This window comes from Lycorma delicatula, chromosome 9, assembly GCF_047948215.1.
Source record: "Lycorma delicatula isolate Av1 chromosome 9, ASM4794821v1, whole genome shotgun sequence".
NCBI classification, from domain to species: domain Eukaryota; kingdom Metazoa; phylum Arthropoda; class Insecta; order Hemiptera; family Fulgoridae; genus Lycorma; species Lycorma delicatula.
This window is the reverse complement of record NC_134463.1, coordinates 90,442,469-90,463,003: the sequence shown is the minus strand read 5'-3', so window position 1 is coordinate 90,463,003 and position 20,535 is coordinate 90,442,469. Positions and strand designations below refer to the sequence as shown.

The 20,535-nt window shown below is 30.7% G+C and overlaps 1 protein-coding gene across 3 annotated transcripts in view; it reads right to left on the bottom strand.

Moving 5' to 3' along the window:
- The window catches only part of dsb (scavenger receptor class B member debris buster), a 397,095-nt gene that overhangs the window by 109,805 nt on the left and 266,755 nt on the right, over positions 1 to 20,535 (bottom strand). For all 3 annotated transcript variants that reach the window (XM_075374397.1, XM_075374398.1, XM_075374395.1), the window contains one exon: positions 17,599 to 17,690. In XM_075374397.1, coding sequence (XP_075230512.1) covers positions 17,599 to 17,690 — 92 coding nt within the window. The remainder of the gene's footprint in view (positions 1 to 17,598; positions 17,691 to 20,535) is intronic.

The following is a 20,535-nucleotide window of genomic DNA, read 5'->3' as shown; positions in this document are numbered from 1 at the left end:
ATAACATTAAAGCCTAATTAAGTATATTTTGCTTTATTTTTTCAATAATCTATTGTGTATTTCTTTAAAAAACCATACAAACATGGTTAAAACTATTCATCTAAAACTCAAAAATTTATAAAAATATAAACGTATAATGATATAAAATAATATAATTTTATAAATTATAAAATTTAAAAAAGTAACCGTTTTAATCTCTAGTTAAAAGTTTTCATGTGTCTTTAAATCCTGAGGGTTATATTTTTGTCTGTTTAACTTTTTAAAGTTTAATCGTTTTTTAGTTTTATTTCCAGACTAAAAAAGCAGCCCGAATAAAAAAAAATTGATCGCATGAAACGCAAGGATGAGAAACATGAGTATTAGTAAAAATAGAAATGGAATGTAGATAAAGAAATTTAATAAATAGGTAATCCTAAAAGCATTAAAAAAATTATTTTCTTTATCTGTCGTATTTAAAGAGTCGAATGAACTTTTTCTACTCGTGGGCGTCATATATAAAGATGTATTGAGTCGTATACGTAAAACCGAATATTAAAAAAAAAAAAATAAAAAAAAAATGTATGTTTTGTAGCTATAGTGATCTAACCTTGAATTTAATATCATCTTCAGCCCGATCGGTTGATGAAATCTTTCATAACAGCTAATGTAACAAAATAGCTTCCGTTTTAGTACACTTGTGGCATCTCTTTGTTAAGTAATATTTAGGATAATTATTTGATGAACAGAAAATAAACGCATGCAGCTCCTATTTGTGCTGCAGTAAGAATATAAATAGATATAACTACGAGATTTTCGCGAGATAATCTACTAGTATTAAAGTAATTTGAAAATAAATAAATTTAAATGGATCAACAGAATTTCAAATTATAATTTTATTCTTCTTGTTTTTAAAATCTAAAAAAAACTATACAGGTTATTGAAAAATTGTATTAAAATATATTAAAGAAGTAAATTCTTAACAAACAAAAAAAATTAGTTTAACGGTATTAGAAGAAGAACAATAACAGGGAACCAATAGATTTTCGAATTAACATTAAATCTGATCTAAACATTTTTTGTTAAAATATAAAATCTTATCGTATTAATTTAAAAAACCTGACAACGTAAGACATTCCCGTCACGCGGGAAAGTCCTACAATGGTGGGTTGTTTCTAATGCACGCCTTACATACAAGATTTTTATTCATTTGCACAAATTTTATTTATATAGTTATAACATATTTCGCTCAAGTAGTTATATGGTGTAAGAGAGAACGTGTAGGATTCTTAACCATGCACACATCGGTTCGAATCAAGCTTCGTATATATGCATATATTATATATATATAAAATAAATAAATTGAAAATAAAAATAGAAAATTAATTAAAATGAAAAGAGGTTATTATTTACATAGGGGAAGTAAAAAATAAATAATAAATTACAACTGTAAAAAGTAGACCGCTTTCAGATATTTAAAGCAGTTAATATAGATATTTTTTAACTTTACGTAACAGAATTTAAATTATAATTTTATATTATTTTAGTATGTAAATAGATTTAAATGTAATTCAGAATATAGTAAGATGTAATGTTCGATCAAGATAAATTGTCGTTTTACACGATATGTATTTATTTAAAAAAAAAATATATATATATATATAATATTTAAAATTATGGTTATATAATCAAAGATTATGATTAATCTGTAGGCCTAGTAATACGACAAAGAAGCTAATTTCATATAATTCCGTAAACAATCAACCACCTATTTATGTTAATGCGGTTTAAAGTATCTAAAAACATATTGTTATGTAATAGAACTTTTAAAATTAAATGAAATGTAATTCATATATATTACAGCGTATTTATATTGTAATATCAAAGTAAAATGTAAAAAATCTGGAAAGAAAGTAAATAATATATTATAATTATTCAAAAAGTTCAGAGTTAAATTAAGAATGAACACAAACAGTAGAAAAATAGAAAAATACAATATAGTCTTAACTGTATGGGAAACCTTCTGACAGAACAGATTAATATGGAAAAATAGTGATCCTAATAAAAAACCATAACTAATATTTAAAACCATAACATATCTCTAAAACAAATTTTCCTATACCAAAAAATTAAAAACCCAAAATTAGTTACAATTTTTATAGATTTTAATAAAGAGTAATCCACAGGGAATCTCTACTTAAAATCCTTGAAGAATTTAGAATAGATTCCAAGACAATAAACATAAAAAGAATATTAACAAACACAAAATCAAAAGTAAAATTCTTAGGGGAATTTTCAGAATCTATCGAAATTAAAACTAGAGTAAGACAAGATGTACTATCTCCAATCCTCTTTAATTGTGCCTTTGAAAAAGTTATAAGAAAATGGGAGAAAAAACTTAAAAAGTTAACTGTACACGAAAACATAAAAACGGGCGCGAAAACTAAATTCATGAAAACAAACATTCTGGCCTTCGCAAATGATATTGCAATTTTCGCAAGAGATATAGACGAGGCTAAAATCAAAATTCAAAAACTAAGCGAATGTGCAACCAAACTGGTCTTCAAATTTCTTATGAAAAAACTAACTGATTTTCTATTGACAAAGAGAACAGAGCTCAAACCCTAAAAAAATTGTCGAAAACAAAAAAAAAAAAGAGTTAAAAAATGTTAATATTTGGGAGAAATCATAACACCGAATATAATTGAAAAAAAAAAATCCTTTCGGCACGCCGGAAGGCGGAGGTAGGTTTCACCTGAGCTAAAATAAGGGTAGGCGAACTCGGATTGTACGAGCTCGTATCAAACCTTATTTTTCATTTTTTACGGACACTATTTTTTCTCATTAGACTAAAAACTGCTGCTAAATTTATCAAGACTACCTTATGATTCTTCCTGAACTGCTTGACAACACACTTATTTGAGGATTAGTGGGAGATTCTAGGTTTGTCTCTTTGTATTGATAAAAAAAGACATTGTTTTCGGAAAGTTTTATTTAAAAACATGTATAAATGTAACAACAGTGATGTTGAGAAGATAATTTGAAAATACAATAAGCCTACATTACCCTTATAATATATTGTCAATTGCAAAAATTAAAATATACACAGTACTAAGTCACCGCAGTTTAAATGCGTTCAATTCAAATTCACTCAATACGACAATGGTTTCATATGTAAACAAGGTTTCCCATGTTTAGCATATGGGAACCCTCTCTTACAATTCCAACAATATTTTGGTCATCCATTACCGTAAGGGTTGGTGATATCAAAAATCATTTCAGACAAAATTTTTAGGTAATGTTTACAGGACTAACAACTACTTTCGGTTTAACCACTTAAACCGATTCGATACTGTGCCTATTAAGGGAGGATGATACTTTTTTCTTCGAAACCTAATTTTCTCCACCCCTCGGCCAATGGTTGGTGATATAAAAAAACTTTACTTAAATAAGTTTTAGGCCCTTATCCAAAGAACAGTAGGAACTTTAAACGAATTCGATATTTTACTTAATAAGAAAGTTATAGCGATATTTTCTTTTTTCGAAAAAAAAACCCATTTCCAACCCCTTGGTCGATTTTGTCCTTTAACGAAATCGACTGAGATTTTGGGTCGTTAAATTTTATGTATAAATTTGAAAGTGGATGGCGCAAAATTACGACAATTATCGTGTTCTCAAGAAAGTGAAATACTAGTAGTATATAGATAATGTATATATAAACTTTTGGACTGATGGTGCATTTGGGTTCTGGGGGATGTGAAACGCGAAGATATGTTGAAATTTTCCGGAAGTCGAATCATGGTACCCATTACAACAGCTAGCTTTCTTATGAAATCTACCTAAACCGTGATGAAGAATAGAGTACAAAAAAGGAAGCTGCCTGTCATCTCACGAACATTTACATAAAATATCCCTGTCATATCACTCCAAATTGAAGCAATATAAAACTGTAGTTCTACCTGAAGCACTGTATTCGTGCAGTGTCTGCAGTTATTTCAGAACAAGAAATAACAAAAGTAGAAAAAAAATTTTAAGGAAAATTTATGGACGAAAATATGAAGGTGGAATTTACAAATTAAAAAGTGAAAAAGAAATTTACAAATATATAGAAAAAAATAAGGGACTTAATCCGGAAAAGAAAATTACATTTTCGTGGAAATTTATGCAGAATGAACGGCCAAACATTGACAAAACAAATATTTACTTTCTACAAAAACAGCCACAAAGACCAACCAGTTTAAAGAAATAGAAACAGATCTAAAAACATTTAACATTTCTAAGGATTTGTGTAATGACGGAGATAAATTTTGAAAAGTGATTCGAGAATCTAAGTTTCCAAAGAGCAAGAAAAAGAATGGTATAAACCTGAACAGCTGGACGGAAGAAAGATGACAACAGAGCAAAAAATGAAAACTTTTAGGGAAAAGAAAAAAATATCAAAACTATGCAAACGTGATCTGTAGTGGTTGGAACAAAATAAAAAAAAAAAATAGTTAAGAAAATTTGACGTAAACAGAGAAAAATTAGAAAAAACTATTTAATATTATCATAAGGGTTCAAAGGGGGACACACTGTAATCGTGAAGAATGGATAAGAAATATGCATAATTGCCATTATTGTATAGCTCTTGGGCAGATCGATGCGCAATGAACCAAACCGAAATGTATTCATGTGCTTAATATAACGATAGCTTTCAAAGAATGAGAAAAACTTCATAAAATGCTGGATATACAATAAAAGATTAAGCTAATTTATTATAATATTAAATAATTGAAAGTAATTACGTATAGATGACTAACTTGAAAGACGATTTTATCTTACCAACTATTATAACTGGGATTTATAAAAAAGAAATTATACTATGTATCGTCGACAAAAAAAAATTCACAAGTGGTTGAGAATAAAGGATTGGATATTAATAAAGAAATAATAATGTAAAAAACAAATCAGTATCGCGCTGATTATCAGAGCACAAACAACTTCAAACAAATATAATGAAAATAATTATAACAGATAAGCGGGATGAGATTGCATAAGAAAATCAAAGAAAATAAAATCTAATATATTTCGACAATAATTATATGATTTTAGTGAAATGTAAACGCAAGAGACGGACAATGTTACTAAAAAAACAAATATTACTACATTTTACTTTCCCGCTGTTAGATACATTTCTGATGCAGCAGTATAGCTATGAAGGAAAAATATAGCGATTTTTAAGTTTTTATTTACGTTTTACTGGTTGTGTTTACATTAATTTTCTCAAAATTAAATTCTGTACAGCTTTTGTTACTAAATCATCCGTATTTATAAATCATTCAACAAAACTATTGAACTAAAAACCTAGAAAAACTTGTCTTTTGACACCAAATTTTGTGTTTCACGTCGTTAACCATAGAAACTGCTGAAGTTACAGTTCTTGGATCTGTTTTCGTCTATTTTCCACCTCAAATAACATAAGAAACCACCAACATTAGTCCTTATTTAGGGATTCCAAAAATTACAGTAATGCTTCTGTTTTATTAAAAAGCAGCAAGCCGAGCGAAATCTTTCGCAATCCATAATTCGTAAAGAAAGCGTTTCCAGACCTATGTTTATGTGAACTTTTTCGTTATTTTCACCAGTAGAACACGTCCTGAAAGTTTCGGCGTTTCTTCGTGGGACACTCTATATATGCTATCGTGAAACACCGATATCTGTTAATGTCGATATTCTCCGCTGAATTTCGATACATACCAAACACGTCGGTGAAAGACCGAAATATTTTCCTTATTCGGATCTTCACCGGTATATTTTGAGACACAAATAAGCTTTGGTGGTGGTCAAAACGATAACTAGAAATTAAATAAAAAAATCACCCAATACCATCTCTAAAGTAAATTGATTACGAGAAGCAATTATAAAAAGAGGAAGTCTAAATTTATGCAAAACATAATCTACGCTCGCAAACCTCGTCTAATAAACTAACATTAAATGTACAATTTATATACAACATTGGAGGCAATTAATCAATTTCACCGCATTCATTAAAAAAATTAATCTAATTATTTATTTTATAAATTGAAATGGCCTTACAGGATATGTTAACTGCATGGGTGAACGGATAACGAAATAAATAAATAGTCATATGGTTTGCCCTTCGTTCAGTTTTTTTATAAAAATATTTTTATTCAACTTTCACCATCATTGCATGCTGAATGCGGTGAATTTGATTAATCTCCTCCGGTGTTGGAGAATATTAGATTGTAGGTTATGTTTGGCTTAAATTTAGACTGTTTTTTTACGAGGGTTTCTTGTAATCTCTTTACCTTAGAGATTAGTATTGGGTGATTTTCTTTTTTTTAATTTCTAGTTATCTTTTCGACCTCCACCAGAGCTTATCTGTATTTGTCGACAGTCGACATATACCGGCGAAGTTCCGAATGAATAACAATAATACAAACAGAGATTTCGGTCTTTTACCGACGAATATATATTTACACGGGGGTGTTCCGGGACATATTTGCCGAACTTCACGAACTAATTCAGGGCATCAAAATGAGCAAAAACGTTTATATCGACTTTTTTTTTGTCTTCAGTCATTTGACTGGTCTGTTGCAGCTTTCCAAGATTCCCTATCTAGTGCTAATCGTTTCATTTCGGTATACCCCCTACATCAACAACAACAAATAAAAAATTGCAAATTTTATAGTGGAATCTTCCTTCCACTATTAATCTGAGGCCTAAAATTGCTTCCCTTGTCCCTATACTTTTCCTGAAACCAAATTGGTCTTCTCCTAACACTTCTTCCACTCTCCTCTCAATTCTTCTGTATAGAATTCTAGTTAAGATTTTTGATGCATGACTAGTTAAACTAATTGTTCTGTATTCTTCACATTTATCTGTCCCTGCTTTCTTTGGTATCATGACTATAAGACTTTTTTTGAAGTCTGACGGAACTTCCCCTTTTTCATAAATATTACACACCAGTTTGTATAATCTATCAATCGCTTCCTCACCTGCACTGCGCAGTAATTCTACAGATATTTCGTCTATTCCAGGAGCCTTTCTGCCATTCAAATCTTTTAATGCTCTCTTAAATTCAGATCTCAGTATTGTTTCTCCCATTTCATCCTCTTCAACTTCCTCTTCTTCCTCTATAACACCATTTTGTAATTAATTTCCTCCGTATAACTCTTCAATATATTCCACCCACCTATCGACTTTACCTTTCGTATTATAAATCGGTGTACCATCTTTGTTTAACACATTATAAGATTTTAATTTATGTACTCCAAAAGTTTCCTTAACTTTCCTGTATGCTCCGTCTATTTTACCAATGTTCATTTCTCTTTCCACTTCTGAACACTATATATCACATTATATCTATAACACATAATATCGATAAAAGTCCTATTTTGCTTACTTATTTTATTTTTGCTTTTGTTTTCTTTCTGGATGCCACTTTGTGATTTTCAACCAAGATTATTTCTCAGGAACGGGTGAACCTACTTTAAATAAATTTGGCTAGTCTAATACCAGAGTCTTATTCTACAAAATAAACAAATTTTAAAATGTCAACTTCAAAAATTTAAAAATGGCAGGTATCTTAATTTTTTAATCTTCATTATCTTTGTAATATTATTCGATTAGATTTTTACTTGTTATAAAATTTATTCACCATTTTATTTTAAACAAAATGAAACCTCTTTTGTAAAAATCCTTTGACAAACAATGCGAGTTATTGCATTAACCCGGCAGTAAGCTTGTGTACCGTAATGCAAGCTGATAATTTTTATTAATTTAATATTATTATTTATTTTCAATCATTTTTATTACAATTAGTGAAGAAAATAAAAATAGATAAAAAATTATTAGCTTGGATTACGGTGCGCAACAACTTGAAAGACCTACAACTGTGGGTTGTTTCTGATGAACGGCTTACACACGCAACATAATTAAACATATTTATCATTTTATTTAAATATAATATTTTTTCATTTATTTAATTCAATGATTCTAACTAAAGCGCGCGCGCGCATACCGTATTTAATTCGCGCGAGTGTGGCGGTACTAGCGACGACGGTCGTAATTAACTAAAGTAATGTAATTTCACAACTTACGTAGATTAAATTTCGCTTGTACGGTCGGTACAGATTGGTATAGCCGCGAGACTTACGCACCAGTTACCGAGTCAACCGGACGATCGAGTTCGAGACTCATCCAGACCGAGTTACTTATTTTTACATTTTTAATTTATTCATTTATTTAGTTCTACCGCTCACCTCTGACGTCACAACATAGCGGAAACCTACAACAGTTACACTCAAAGCTATCGAGCTATCGGCCTTTGAAATATTAACTAAATTAATTAAAATAAATAATTAATATTTAAAGTGTAAAAAATAATTTGGTTGGTAATGATGTGGAATTTCAAATTTCCAGGTCCAAGAGAACGAGGGTAAAGGGAATTTACCACAGGGATAAAGGAAAATTCCAAGACTGCGACACTAGCGCTAGTTAAGGTGACATCGGGTACTACTGACGCAGTGTGTTCACTGTAGAGCATTTTTTGGGGTACGGATGCGATTTTGTAAAAATCTTTTTTGCAAATATTGTTATTTTTTAATAATTAAAAAATAACACACACACACACACACACACACACACACACACACACACACACACACACATGTACATACGACGATTAACATCCGGAAAATTTTCATCCGGTTCTTTGGGTTCCTTAGGTGTCAAAATATTAAAATCCGGCGAAAACCGCATATGCCCAAAGGACTGATTACAATATTTTCCCTTCTAGAGCTATAACTATGCTACAGAGCTATCTAGACTGAGTAGCAAAATGGTAAAATATTGAAAATTATCCTAGAAAAAGAAATGAAATTGATAAGAAGAGATATATACTGGAAGGATGAAAATAAGGGACAGTCAGAGAAAAGAAATGTATAATTATCTTGTACGTTGTCAAAGCTGCGTTTACCAGTAAATTCTTAATACAGACGAGAATGTCGAAACCGATAGTCAACTAGTCAGTTATTCAAGAACAAATATCAAGATAAAATATTATTATTAATATTCATAACTATTCGAGAATTAATTAGCAAACAAAATATTATATATATATATATATATATATATATAGTTATTACTGGCAAATAACCAATAATATTTTATTTCCGAATCATTAATTTAAGCATTAACTTATATACTTATCTTAAGTTAATTGGAATGAAATGACCTGAAAATTGATAATATTAGTATTTGTAATTAATCAAAACATTTTAAAATGATAATTCATACACTACAATCGTAAATCTCTAACGGTAGGAATTTTATTTATTAAAAATAAAAGTAATCTTCACGTCAGAATTAATGCAGTAGGAGCTACAATTAATTATTACTATACAATACACATAAAAATTATAATTAATATAAAATTACTAACTATCGTTATATAAATTGAAATATGAAATGTTTTTTTGCCTGATAAATTAATTCACCACAGGAGCTTATGCTTATACGTAATACGGAAATGGATATTTTTTATCGTGAGATAATTGCGATACCCGACTGGGATTCCAACCTCCGAAGGCCGAGACGCTGCTGTTAAAAAAAGGAATTTAAATAGCTTTCTTGTCAGTCTTATGTTGTTGATTACGCCTTTACAAAATAACGCGTATCTGAACATATGTTCCACGATCAAACACATTGGAATTATAACTCAATAGAAGTCGCTACATAAAAATAAACTCGCTGATCGATGAAAAAATTATGTATAAAACACATAATATTGTAGATGCATACGTTGAAATGATATGAAAACAATCTAAATGCTACGAGTGCCCTGTTATATGTTTACGGTTTATTTAATAGTAAACAAGTGAAAATTTTATGTTTATTCATTTAATGTTTTGATAATATCTGATGATGAAACGTATTCTCCGAAAGCGTTATTGTATTATAAATGTTTTTACTTAGTAAATAATGTTATATCATTAACATAATAACAATTAACGAATGATTAATAACGAACAGTACTAGATGAATTTAACCTAATTAAATTTTTAACTCACGGCTGTAATAGCCACCCTGGCTGCTATTGTATCTATACATCTATAACAACAGCATCATACCCCCTCGTCATCTTCCGCAGAGCTATGAATCTAAGGAAACCAGCAACTATGTTAAATTGCCTTTCGGATTTCCAATTAACTTGCAGCTCAAAACCAGAATTGATCCTCGCAAGTTCTCTATTACTTTGGTACTTCAGTTTTGTTCCTGGGCAGATATATAAGACATGGCGCACAACATCAGTTGTCCTACACTCAGCCTGAAATAATCAAATCAAACCTGGCCAACCCATCTCGAAAAGCACCACGTCCAGAAAGAATTTGTATAATATGCAGATCGGAAGAAATCCACCTGACTATCTGCATACTTCTCACATCAGAAAAAATACTGATATTTTTAAGGCGGACGATTCAGTCCACCTTACTTGCTATAAATGGAAACCTTGGTGTCTCTTGTGCGCGCCCAGAGAAAGTCAACCGCATGCTGCAACATTTCGATCGTGAATTCGGCACGTACAAGTAGTCAGTAGGCTTTAAAACCTTAACGGCTGTAAACGGGATGGATGACAAATACGCTTTTTCTTAAAGCATTTCAGAATGTCATCACCGTTACCGCTAGTTCGCAGCCAGGCTTCCTACCAGAATTTTTTTAGGACTACGCAGGAAAGACTCCCTGACTCGTTCCACATTTCATAAAGACAGTCTTGGTCGTCCCGTACATTTCCCTTATACAGACATCCGATCGTTTCAAACCGATTCTGCCGCTGACGAATGTTGGAAGATTACAATTAGACTTTCTACAGAACGCATGTAGGAACTGTAACTAAAGATTCACATTTAGCAAACTGTAAAATACGGAAGACTTTCTGTTCACGAGTCACTATCTTTGCTAGCGATACTGTCAAGCGGAAAGATAGGAAATCAATCCACGGCCATGTGCACAACTAGACCTGTCCTTTTTGTTTTGATTCTAGCCTTAAATCAATAGTGTATACCTCATCCAAGAGATATTATAACAAATTAAAACTGCAATATGTTTTTTCTATACATCAGGTATGTAGTAAGAATTATGTAAGATAATAAGAATTAGAGTAATATGATAAAGGAAAAATAAATTTTATTATTTAGGAGGTGAAACTTAAAAAAGGAAGAGGTATGAAGTAAGAATGATATTAAAATTAGAATGACACAACTAAAAAAATTTCAACTACAAAAAGCTTGAGATAAAATTTTATATAACAAAGAATTAGTTCTCGAATATTAGTTCATTATTTGATTTTCGAAGTAGACCTAAATAGACATTAGTGTTCGAAATTTAAATGTATTCGATCAGCCGTAAATGTAATTACAATCGGTTTATATCTAATATAGTAAAATCAAAATAATTTTTCTCGGCACATTTAATTATTTAATAAGAAATAAATTTAGAAGAAATAAAAATAAAATTAATCGAATACGACTTTGAGGGTCACACATTATAATCAATTTAATAAATGATTTCACGAACAAATAGTTCGTATAACGTTTTAGTTGTATTTCACGAAAAGAAATTTAATATCTAATGTAATTTTATACGCGTCTGATACGTTAGAAAAAAGTTACGTACAATAAATTTATAATAATATATATATACTCCATGCGATAAAATGTTATCCAGTTCGGAATTAATGTTAAAGAAAAGAGTATATAAATCTGATGTTGACGCAGTCAGAAATAAACTGCATCGTTAAGTTGTTAATTTTATTTCTATACATTTATTATTTTTTCCCATGCTTTCGAAAAGAGAATGTTAATCTTAGTCTGAAAGGTACAAACGAGAGTGTTAAGTAATGTGGATTATACATCGCGATTGCAGAAAAGATAAGTCATTTATAAAACATTGGAGTTCGTATTTCAGAAAAAAAAAATCCATTTAACAAAAAACGTAGTTTTACAATGTAACATGACTATACTGAGATTTAAACTGTATTATATGGAGGGAAGAAACATACCATATTGAAAGAAATACGGGTCAGTTGGCCTTCTGAGGACGTTTGAAAGGTCACGTGTGAATAGATATTAAATAACACGTGCAGATACTTAGATCAGTGCAACTACCTTTGTTCTCGGTAAACGAGTTTAATAAACTTCAATAATGTAAAAAAAAGCGGACAAAACACTTTTTATTCAAAAAACATGTTTTAATCAATAATCAGTTAATCAGAACATATATTAATTTTTAAGATAATTTTTGTTGTTGTAGAAGTTTAGTAAATAATCATGATTAATATTGTGAAAGATTAAATACTAAATGAAAGTGAACCGAAAACGAATAATTTTATTAATTTCAACAGATACAAATTACTTTACTTTCAGTAAACTGATTTAACGCTTTAAAATGCATTCATTCAATATACTTACTATTATGTAATCATAAGAACTTAAGTTGAAGTTGAAGATGATTTAAAAAATCTACTGAGTATATTGCCGAATCACCCGTTTACTGCCAATTAAAATTTTTATCTACGAGAGGTTATCTCTAAAGACCGTTTCATTGAAAAAAATTTATATTCTGAAAACTTTATAAATATTTTTATTTCTCTTAAATTATATACCTTACACTACTTCTCTATATAATCGCCTGATAAATTAAGACATTAACGTAGGCACCAGCTTCAATATATCTTCGTCGTATTCTTCTGCTGCCAGTTCATTTAGGCACCGATTAACAGCATTTTTAAGTTCATCCTCAAAAATTTCATTACCAATCAAAAATTCTTTAAATTTTCCAAAAAAAAAAAAATGGTAATCAGAAGGAGCTAAATCCGGACTATGTGGTGGGTGACTAGATTTCCCATCCAAACGTTCTCAGTAAATCACGTGTCGAACATGTGGACGAGGATTATCGTGCAGGAGGACGACGCCGTCGGACAGCCGTCCATTTCGACGATTTTGAATGGGGCGCCGTAACTTAAGTAGAGTTTCGCAGTAGGCTTCTGCATTTATAATCGTTCCACGCGTTACAAAATAGATCAGCAGTATGCCAAATCGATCCCAAAAGACTGTGGCCATCAGTTTGCGTCCAAATGGCTGTGGCTTAACCTTTGTTGGTCTGATTGGTGATTGAGGATGACACCGTTTTCGGACTTTATTTCATTCATTACATTATCACCGTACACAGCACCATCTGCCTATGAATTTCAGCCGGCTTAACGTTTTGGTGGTTTAAAAAACGTATGACATCATGTATTTCACAATCGGGGGCGATATCGATTTTCCTATTCATTTTAAAACGTAATAACTCACACATAATCAAAGCTAATACGACGCGACAACTTAAAGACAACAATGCAGTGTGTACATTACTAGCGTGACCATGAACGACACAGATTTGCCAACCTTAAGGAGAGAAATTTCCTAGCGGTCTTTACTTTAGAGTAAATACGAGATATCCCTCGTATTATAAACTATTATCCGGTATTTTCTCTTTTCGAATCTATTTTAACAACCGTTGAATTGAAAATATACATAGCTCATCTTTTGTAATTCTAATGTAGACTAAGATTACAAATTTTAAGTAGGGGTCGTAAAGCGAATGCATTATAGAAAGTTCCAGACCGTTCCATAAAATACTGAAATCTGATTTATCTAGTATGTACACTTCCATCAGCATTATTAGATACAATGGAACGTCGATCATCCGAATTAACCTTTGCAAGGGCGAATCTCGATAATCAGTAATACGGATAATTGAAAAATTAAAATAAAGTAAATCTTTCTATTGTTTAATGGGTATCACATTCAATAAAAAGTCAAAAAATAATAATTAACGTATTTCAGTGAAATTAATAAGGTTCTCAGAACTTTCGTAAAGTGTAATAAAAAATAGATACAAGAAGAGTGACAAAAAAGCCAACGAATATTTTCTATTAAAATTAACAGAATTTATAAAAATTACCTGAAAGAAATTAAAACTCACACAACTTACACATCACCTTACTTAAAAAAATATATATCTGGGTAATACATATTCTGGGTATAAAAATGTCATTCAAAAACCTATTAAAATTCGTATAACAAAAACTTACAAAAAACGTACTGAAAATAGTTAAGTTTACTGTCTGTTATAAAAAAATGAAATTTCAATAACAATTATAAAAAACTTAAAAATTATAAGGAAGGACTTTCCCGGAAAGCGGCTTTAGCTGTGTGACGGCTACAACTGTGGGCTGTTCCTGATGCACGGCTACACGTACAACTTAATTTGAAATATTTATCTTTTTTTTAAATATAATATTTTTTCGTTTATTTAATTTAGTGATTCCAACTAAAGCGCGCACGGATAACGTATTTAATTCGCGCGGGTGCCGACGGTCGGCATTAACTAAGCTAATATAGTTTCATAACTTACATAGGATAAATTTCACTTGTACGGTCGGCACACTAGTGTAGCCGCGAGGCTTAATATAGCAGGTACCGAGTCGACCGGGCGATCTAATTCAAGACCCATTCAGACTGAGTTATTTTTTTACATTTTAAATATTATTCATTTATTTAATTTTACACCTTACCTTTGATGTCACAACATAGCAGACGACTACAACAGCATTTTTTTGGGGGGTGAGGATGAGATCTTGCAAAAGTTGTCTAAGAAAAATATGATCTTAATTAGGCAAAATCTCGAGATGCTGAGGATGACCTTGCTGTGCAGCCTCATCCCCTAGACCTTTAAAGTTGAAAATTTAATAGCATTAATGCCGCAGTAATCTCACCAAGTTTGTTTAAAATCGGTTTAGTAGTACTGGAGATGGCTAGGATGGCCAGTTCTGAAGAAGATGATTTAGAGGCCAACACCAGGAAAATTTCCATCCGGTTTTCTGGGTTCCTTAGGTGTCAAAACATCCGGTGAAAACCGCATATGCCCAAATTGCATATACAATTACAATACTTTCCCTTTTAGAGCTATAGCGCTATCTAGACGGGAAAGTGAAACTAAAAAATATGGCCATACGTTTAACAGAATAAAACTTAATGACAATCAATAATCAAAACGTATCTTTAAAAACACAATTTCTTTTTTTTTAAATGTTATTTCTTTAATGTCGATCTTCATTTATTAGTTGCAAGATTACCTAATCGTTTTAAACAAATAATCTGTGTAAAATCTCATCCTTTTTGTCGGTGTAACCGATCTATAGCGGTAGATAAAAATTCATGAGCTTTTTTCGAATAATGGCCCTGAATTCAAGTCATTACAGTTGCAACTATTAATTGCTCAATTACAAACTGTAATTAACCAATTAATACTACGTATCCATCAATCTTCTCTGAAGTTATTTTTATAATTAATTTAACACAAGCCTAAACGTACGTATGTATGTTTTGTGAATACAAATTGCATAAAAGTCAATTAAAAACGCAGTAAAAATGAAGATCGTCGATAAGTATACATTTCCTGTTGAATTTATTTTAGATTTTCTTTTAAATAGTGTATTCATTTTTTTTTTTAATTGGCTAGAGCGGATGTATGCAGGCAGGAATTTGAATGTTCGGAAAAACTAATGTAATTATTAACTGAATAAATTCATTATGATGAAATAATTAATTATATATACATATAAGCTGGGAAAGTATTGTATGACTTTTCCGGCTGTTAATAATAAAAATTAAAAGAGATGTAAAAAAAACAAAAAACCGAATAATATTTTTTAGAGGTGGGAAATAAATTTAAAAAAACGCTTTTCTAGAAATATTCATATATATGTTAATCTTAAATTGCTTAAATAAAGTTTCTCTAAATCTAACAACCCTATCAATAAAGTGTAAAATAAAAAATAAAATTTTCAAAACTTTTTTCTGCATTTTAAGTCCGGCTCTATAATTTAAAAAAAATCTGATGTGGACACTACATGACTTCCTTGTATGCCTATTAAAGTACATACATTTTTTATTACATTTAAATTTCTTTTTTTCGTTATTATTGAATTATTATTTGTTGTAATTTTTTTTTCAATTAGAGGTTAATAATTATTAATATATCAATATATTTATTTAAATTAAGAAAGAAAAGTTAAAAAAAAGGAAATGAAGTCGCATTCGGGTATGCCTTCTCCTTGTAAGATCCAAATATTTCATTAAAGTTTTATTGAGCTATAACTCTGGAACTAATGAAAATAAATACCACTTATGAATATCGTTAAAAAGCTCTCAATGAGGGCTTATTACTGGAGTTAAGAAAAAGTCCAATATCCAGATGTTTTGGATTTTTTTGAGACTTTCGGTCCAGTCGATTGCAATCAAATAGGAAGGTGTACAACTAGATGTTACAGCAGTCCTAAATCCAAAATTTCAACATCCTATGGCTAATCGTTTTTGAGTTATGCGAGAAATATACGTACAGGTCACACCGAAACTAGTGAAATTGGATTCAGGGATGGTCAAAATGGATATTTCCGTTGAAATCTGAAAACCGTAATTTTTCGCAATTGCAATAACTAAAAGTAAGTAAAAAGTAGATATTTCTTGATAGCTATATATATCAAGTATAAAATTTCAAAATTTGTTAAAAATATTTAAATGGATAGGAGATAGTACAAAAGAACAAAAAAAAAGAAAAAAAATAATTTCAATTTCAAGAAGTGGCGGTTATTTTGAAATTTTTGTTTGCTGTATATATATTTTTGCATTATAGATAACATAATTTACCGCAAAATAATTTGCTTTAATAAAGTTTTCTCTAAATTTCCTCTGAAAAAAATTGAAATTGATTTATTCTTGATGTCCCCCAACCCCTTAAATTTTGAAAAAAAAAATTAATATGATCGATGCTCTATATACCGAAATATTTGAGCCAAATTTGAAGAAAATCGGTTCAGTCAATCTTGTGATGTTACACCAAACACAGTGCGACATACATACGTGCAAATATACGCAAACACACGTTTTTTTTTTTGTCTAGATGAACTAGTTCATCTAAATCGTAAAGATTTGCAAGAAACAAGATCCGCCATTTTATATATATATATATACTGAACTGTAAAAAACAGAACAATAAAAAAATCAACCGTTCAAAAAAAAATCATATTTTTTTATTAACTCTCTCTGTATTTTCAGATAAAGATGATACAAACAATAAAAAATAAAAGTTTCTTACGTGTGGTGGGCGTGACAATCTCTTTTGTTCTAGTACGACGTGCTGCATGGTAAGATAGAGACAGAAGGCAAATTACAGCATTTGGTTTTATCGGTCATAAAAGATTATAACACTGACTTTCCTAACATTGAGTGATAAATTCGTGTGCCCTCTTTGAACTCAGCCTCACCGCACTGTAGGATCTGTGTAGCTAACGCCGTCTGAAGAATGAATCTAACGCGTATAGAAATTTTTACGATAAACCATTATGTAATATCAGTTATTAATTTGTTTTATTGAGAAATAACCTATACGTTTAGGCTATTATGGATAATAATTTAATAAAATAAACATTATTTTATTAACTTTTTTCATTAAAGAAAAAAAAATTATAATAAATCCCTATAGTCTACTAAATACAACTTCTGAAAGATTACTTACCTTAAGTACGAGGTAGTCAAGCCACGGTATCGAGGAGAGGATAATTCCAATCGCTAAGGCAAACAATCCCAATACTATAACCGCTAGACGACCTGTATGAAAATAAAAATAAACACAGTTGTATAGGAATTTTTAAGAAAAATATTAAAATTCATATATTTTATAATCTAGAACAACAGTTCCCAACCTTTTGAAATCACAGACAGCTTCTTTTTTTTAATAATCAATTTTTATGGCAAAGCCCGTTTGGCCTATCCTACGTCTTACAAGTTGATGATTTTTAGGAGTAATGTTATGGGTGAGGAGAAAGAGGGGATATATGTACAATGAAACGTAAATAAATATCTAAAAAAATTGCGCAACGTCCATGCAATCAAATTATAATTTTTAAAGTTTTAAGATTTGTTATAACTTCATTAAATTTTTGTCGGGAACCACTAGTTAATAACAATGAATAATAATTCTAATTAATGTCTGCTGCTATACAAATATAAAATATTTAAAAAACCTACAAAATAATGATAGTGACAACAACAATCGTCGAACCATAAACGTTTGTTCAACTGTTCTCTTTCGTAATCTACCTTGATCTCCTTTATTTATACCCTCAAGCTGTTATGGAAGGAGATTTTCAGACATATGCGATGGAGTAGTTTGCGCATAACTGTACTAAGTATTAGTGCAATTGCAGAAACAGTAATAATAATCAGTACGCAAGAACGATATCAAAGTTTTTTAGCATTTTAATAATGTAATTATATTTATTTATATGTAAATTAAATAATTCATATCGGGTATAATATTCATATTATCTAATCGAATCCTTTTTTAGTGATAAAAGTTTTCATTTTTATAAATAAGCGCTCAGTCTGTCTGTTTTCTATAACTTTGCATGGGTAGCGTAATCTCAAATACTTACTCACAGCCTGTATGACATGTACACTTGTACATGTCATGTACAAGTCTTTAAGTCTCCTGCCTTAAAGCCGATTCGATTGTATGATGGTAGATTCGATTGTATACAAAACCATTTGTCATATTTAAAATACGGTGCAACGCTTTTCAGTCAAAAATATTCGGCGAATAACCGAGACCCTCCTTTCTGTGCATTATTAAAATATTGCATTCATAATTATCTCGTAAAACGAGGAATTTTATCGTAATATTTCCGATGTCGATCTATCCATCGATTCCGTAAAATAAATTGAAACTATGTTGAGTAAAGGTAAAAGGTTTTTCTAGTTCTGTATGCATATACATCCTTTAACAAAATTAATTTACCTTTAATTTTGTTTGAGTACTATAATTAGGAAGTAGTCTTTTCAAATTATTTAAGTCTTCTTTAATCTTTTCTTAAAATTATTAAATTCATTGGTATGTTATTTATTGGTATGTCAGTTATGTAGAAGGAAAAAATATTTAACAAAAAGAATGATTATATTATACTAATTTTTAAAATAATAAATAATTTCACAAATTATCACAGGATTGTGAAAAACGACTGATTACTAAATTACGTATTACGTCTTAAAAAAAAAAAAAACTAAAAACAATTTGTTGACAGTCGGCTACATCTTATTAATAGACCTTTAACGAAATTTCTTCAGGAATAATAAAATAAAATGAATTCAAATAAAATAAAATCTTAACCAAAATTCTAATTTATCAATATTAAATCTATGATTATTTCTTAATTTAAAAAATAATAAACAAAGAATAAATAGAAATTCCATCATAATTAAAATAGACGAGAGCAGGTATAAGGAAATTAAAATTTTAATTAAAATTACAATAAATAAGGAAACAAGACCGGCATAACGGATTCCTGTCAATTAAGAAGAAAGTAGTAGAAAATATAATAATGGGAGGAATCCAGACAATTTTACTAAAAAAAACCTTTTAGTAAAGGTAATAGGTTTGTATAACAATCGTTTTTTTTTTTTTTAATATTGTCCACTGACACACTAAACAGATATTCTGTGAGAAGAGTTACCGGTCCAAGGTTAGGAATGCGTGGGAACGAAAGGGTTCGGTTGATCGTTTTTCAAGTTGGGTCCGGTTCGGCAAGTAAAGCGGCTGGGAGTATAAATACTCGGAGGAAGACCAGTTAAACGTCAGACTCGCCTCAACATCACGGACTGGAGTCCGGAACAGAGCCCAGCAGAGATGCGTCCTGAAGGGCAGCCATACCAGAAGCGGATGAAGAGCTTCTACACAACCTCTCCTTTTCAAAACTTACAAGTTAGATAAAATAAACCAGCAATTGCGACTCCTCCGGAGTAGGGATCGCATTGCTCCCTCCTTATAGTTAGTGCCCCGTTGTGGCGTATTCCTGCTAGCCTATTAAGCGTTAGCACCGAAAGGACTTCAGTAGACGGTCTGAAGGGGAATTGCGTCGGAAGGACAGGCTTTATAAGCCTAGCCTTCCGCGGTCGGCCCATGAAATGGGTTCGATAACGCTGGTTTAACAACGGATTGGAATGCAATTAAATCCATCTTAAATTCACTAAAATAATAATAGACAAAACTTGAAAAAATTAGATCCGAGATTAAAAATAACCCTTTTAAAAACCAAGCCCGATTAGAATCATCCAGCAGCAAGGGACTCTGTCCAGGTTCTGCGATAAAGTAGGGAGTAATAAACTCCTGCCAACTTTGCATTCCATTAAACGTCAGTTTCGCGAGGAGAGTCTGTGAGATGAGAGTCTGCAGATGTGAGTTCTGCGAATCAGTCCGCGAGACGTCAGTCACCGAGAATATTCTGTGAAGAGGTCAGTGAAGGAACGAATTTCGAGTGCAGGTTCGATGAAACTAAGATAATGTCACAAATAATGGTTCGGTGAGTTACTGGAAGACTGTAAGTGAGAGAGATAATGTACTGAATTTCATTCATAAACTGTTAGGGTAGTTTTATTTGTGAACATCAAAGGTATTTGC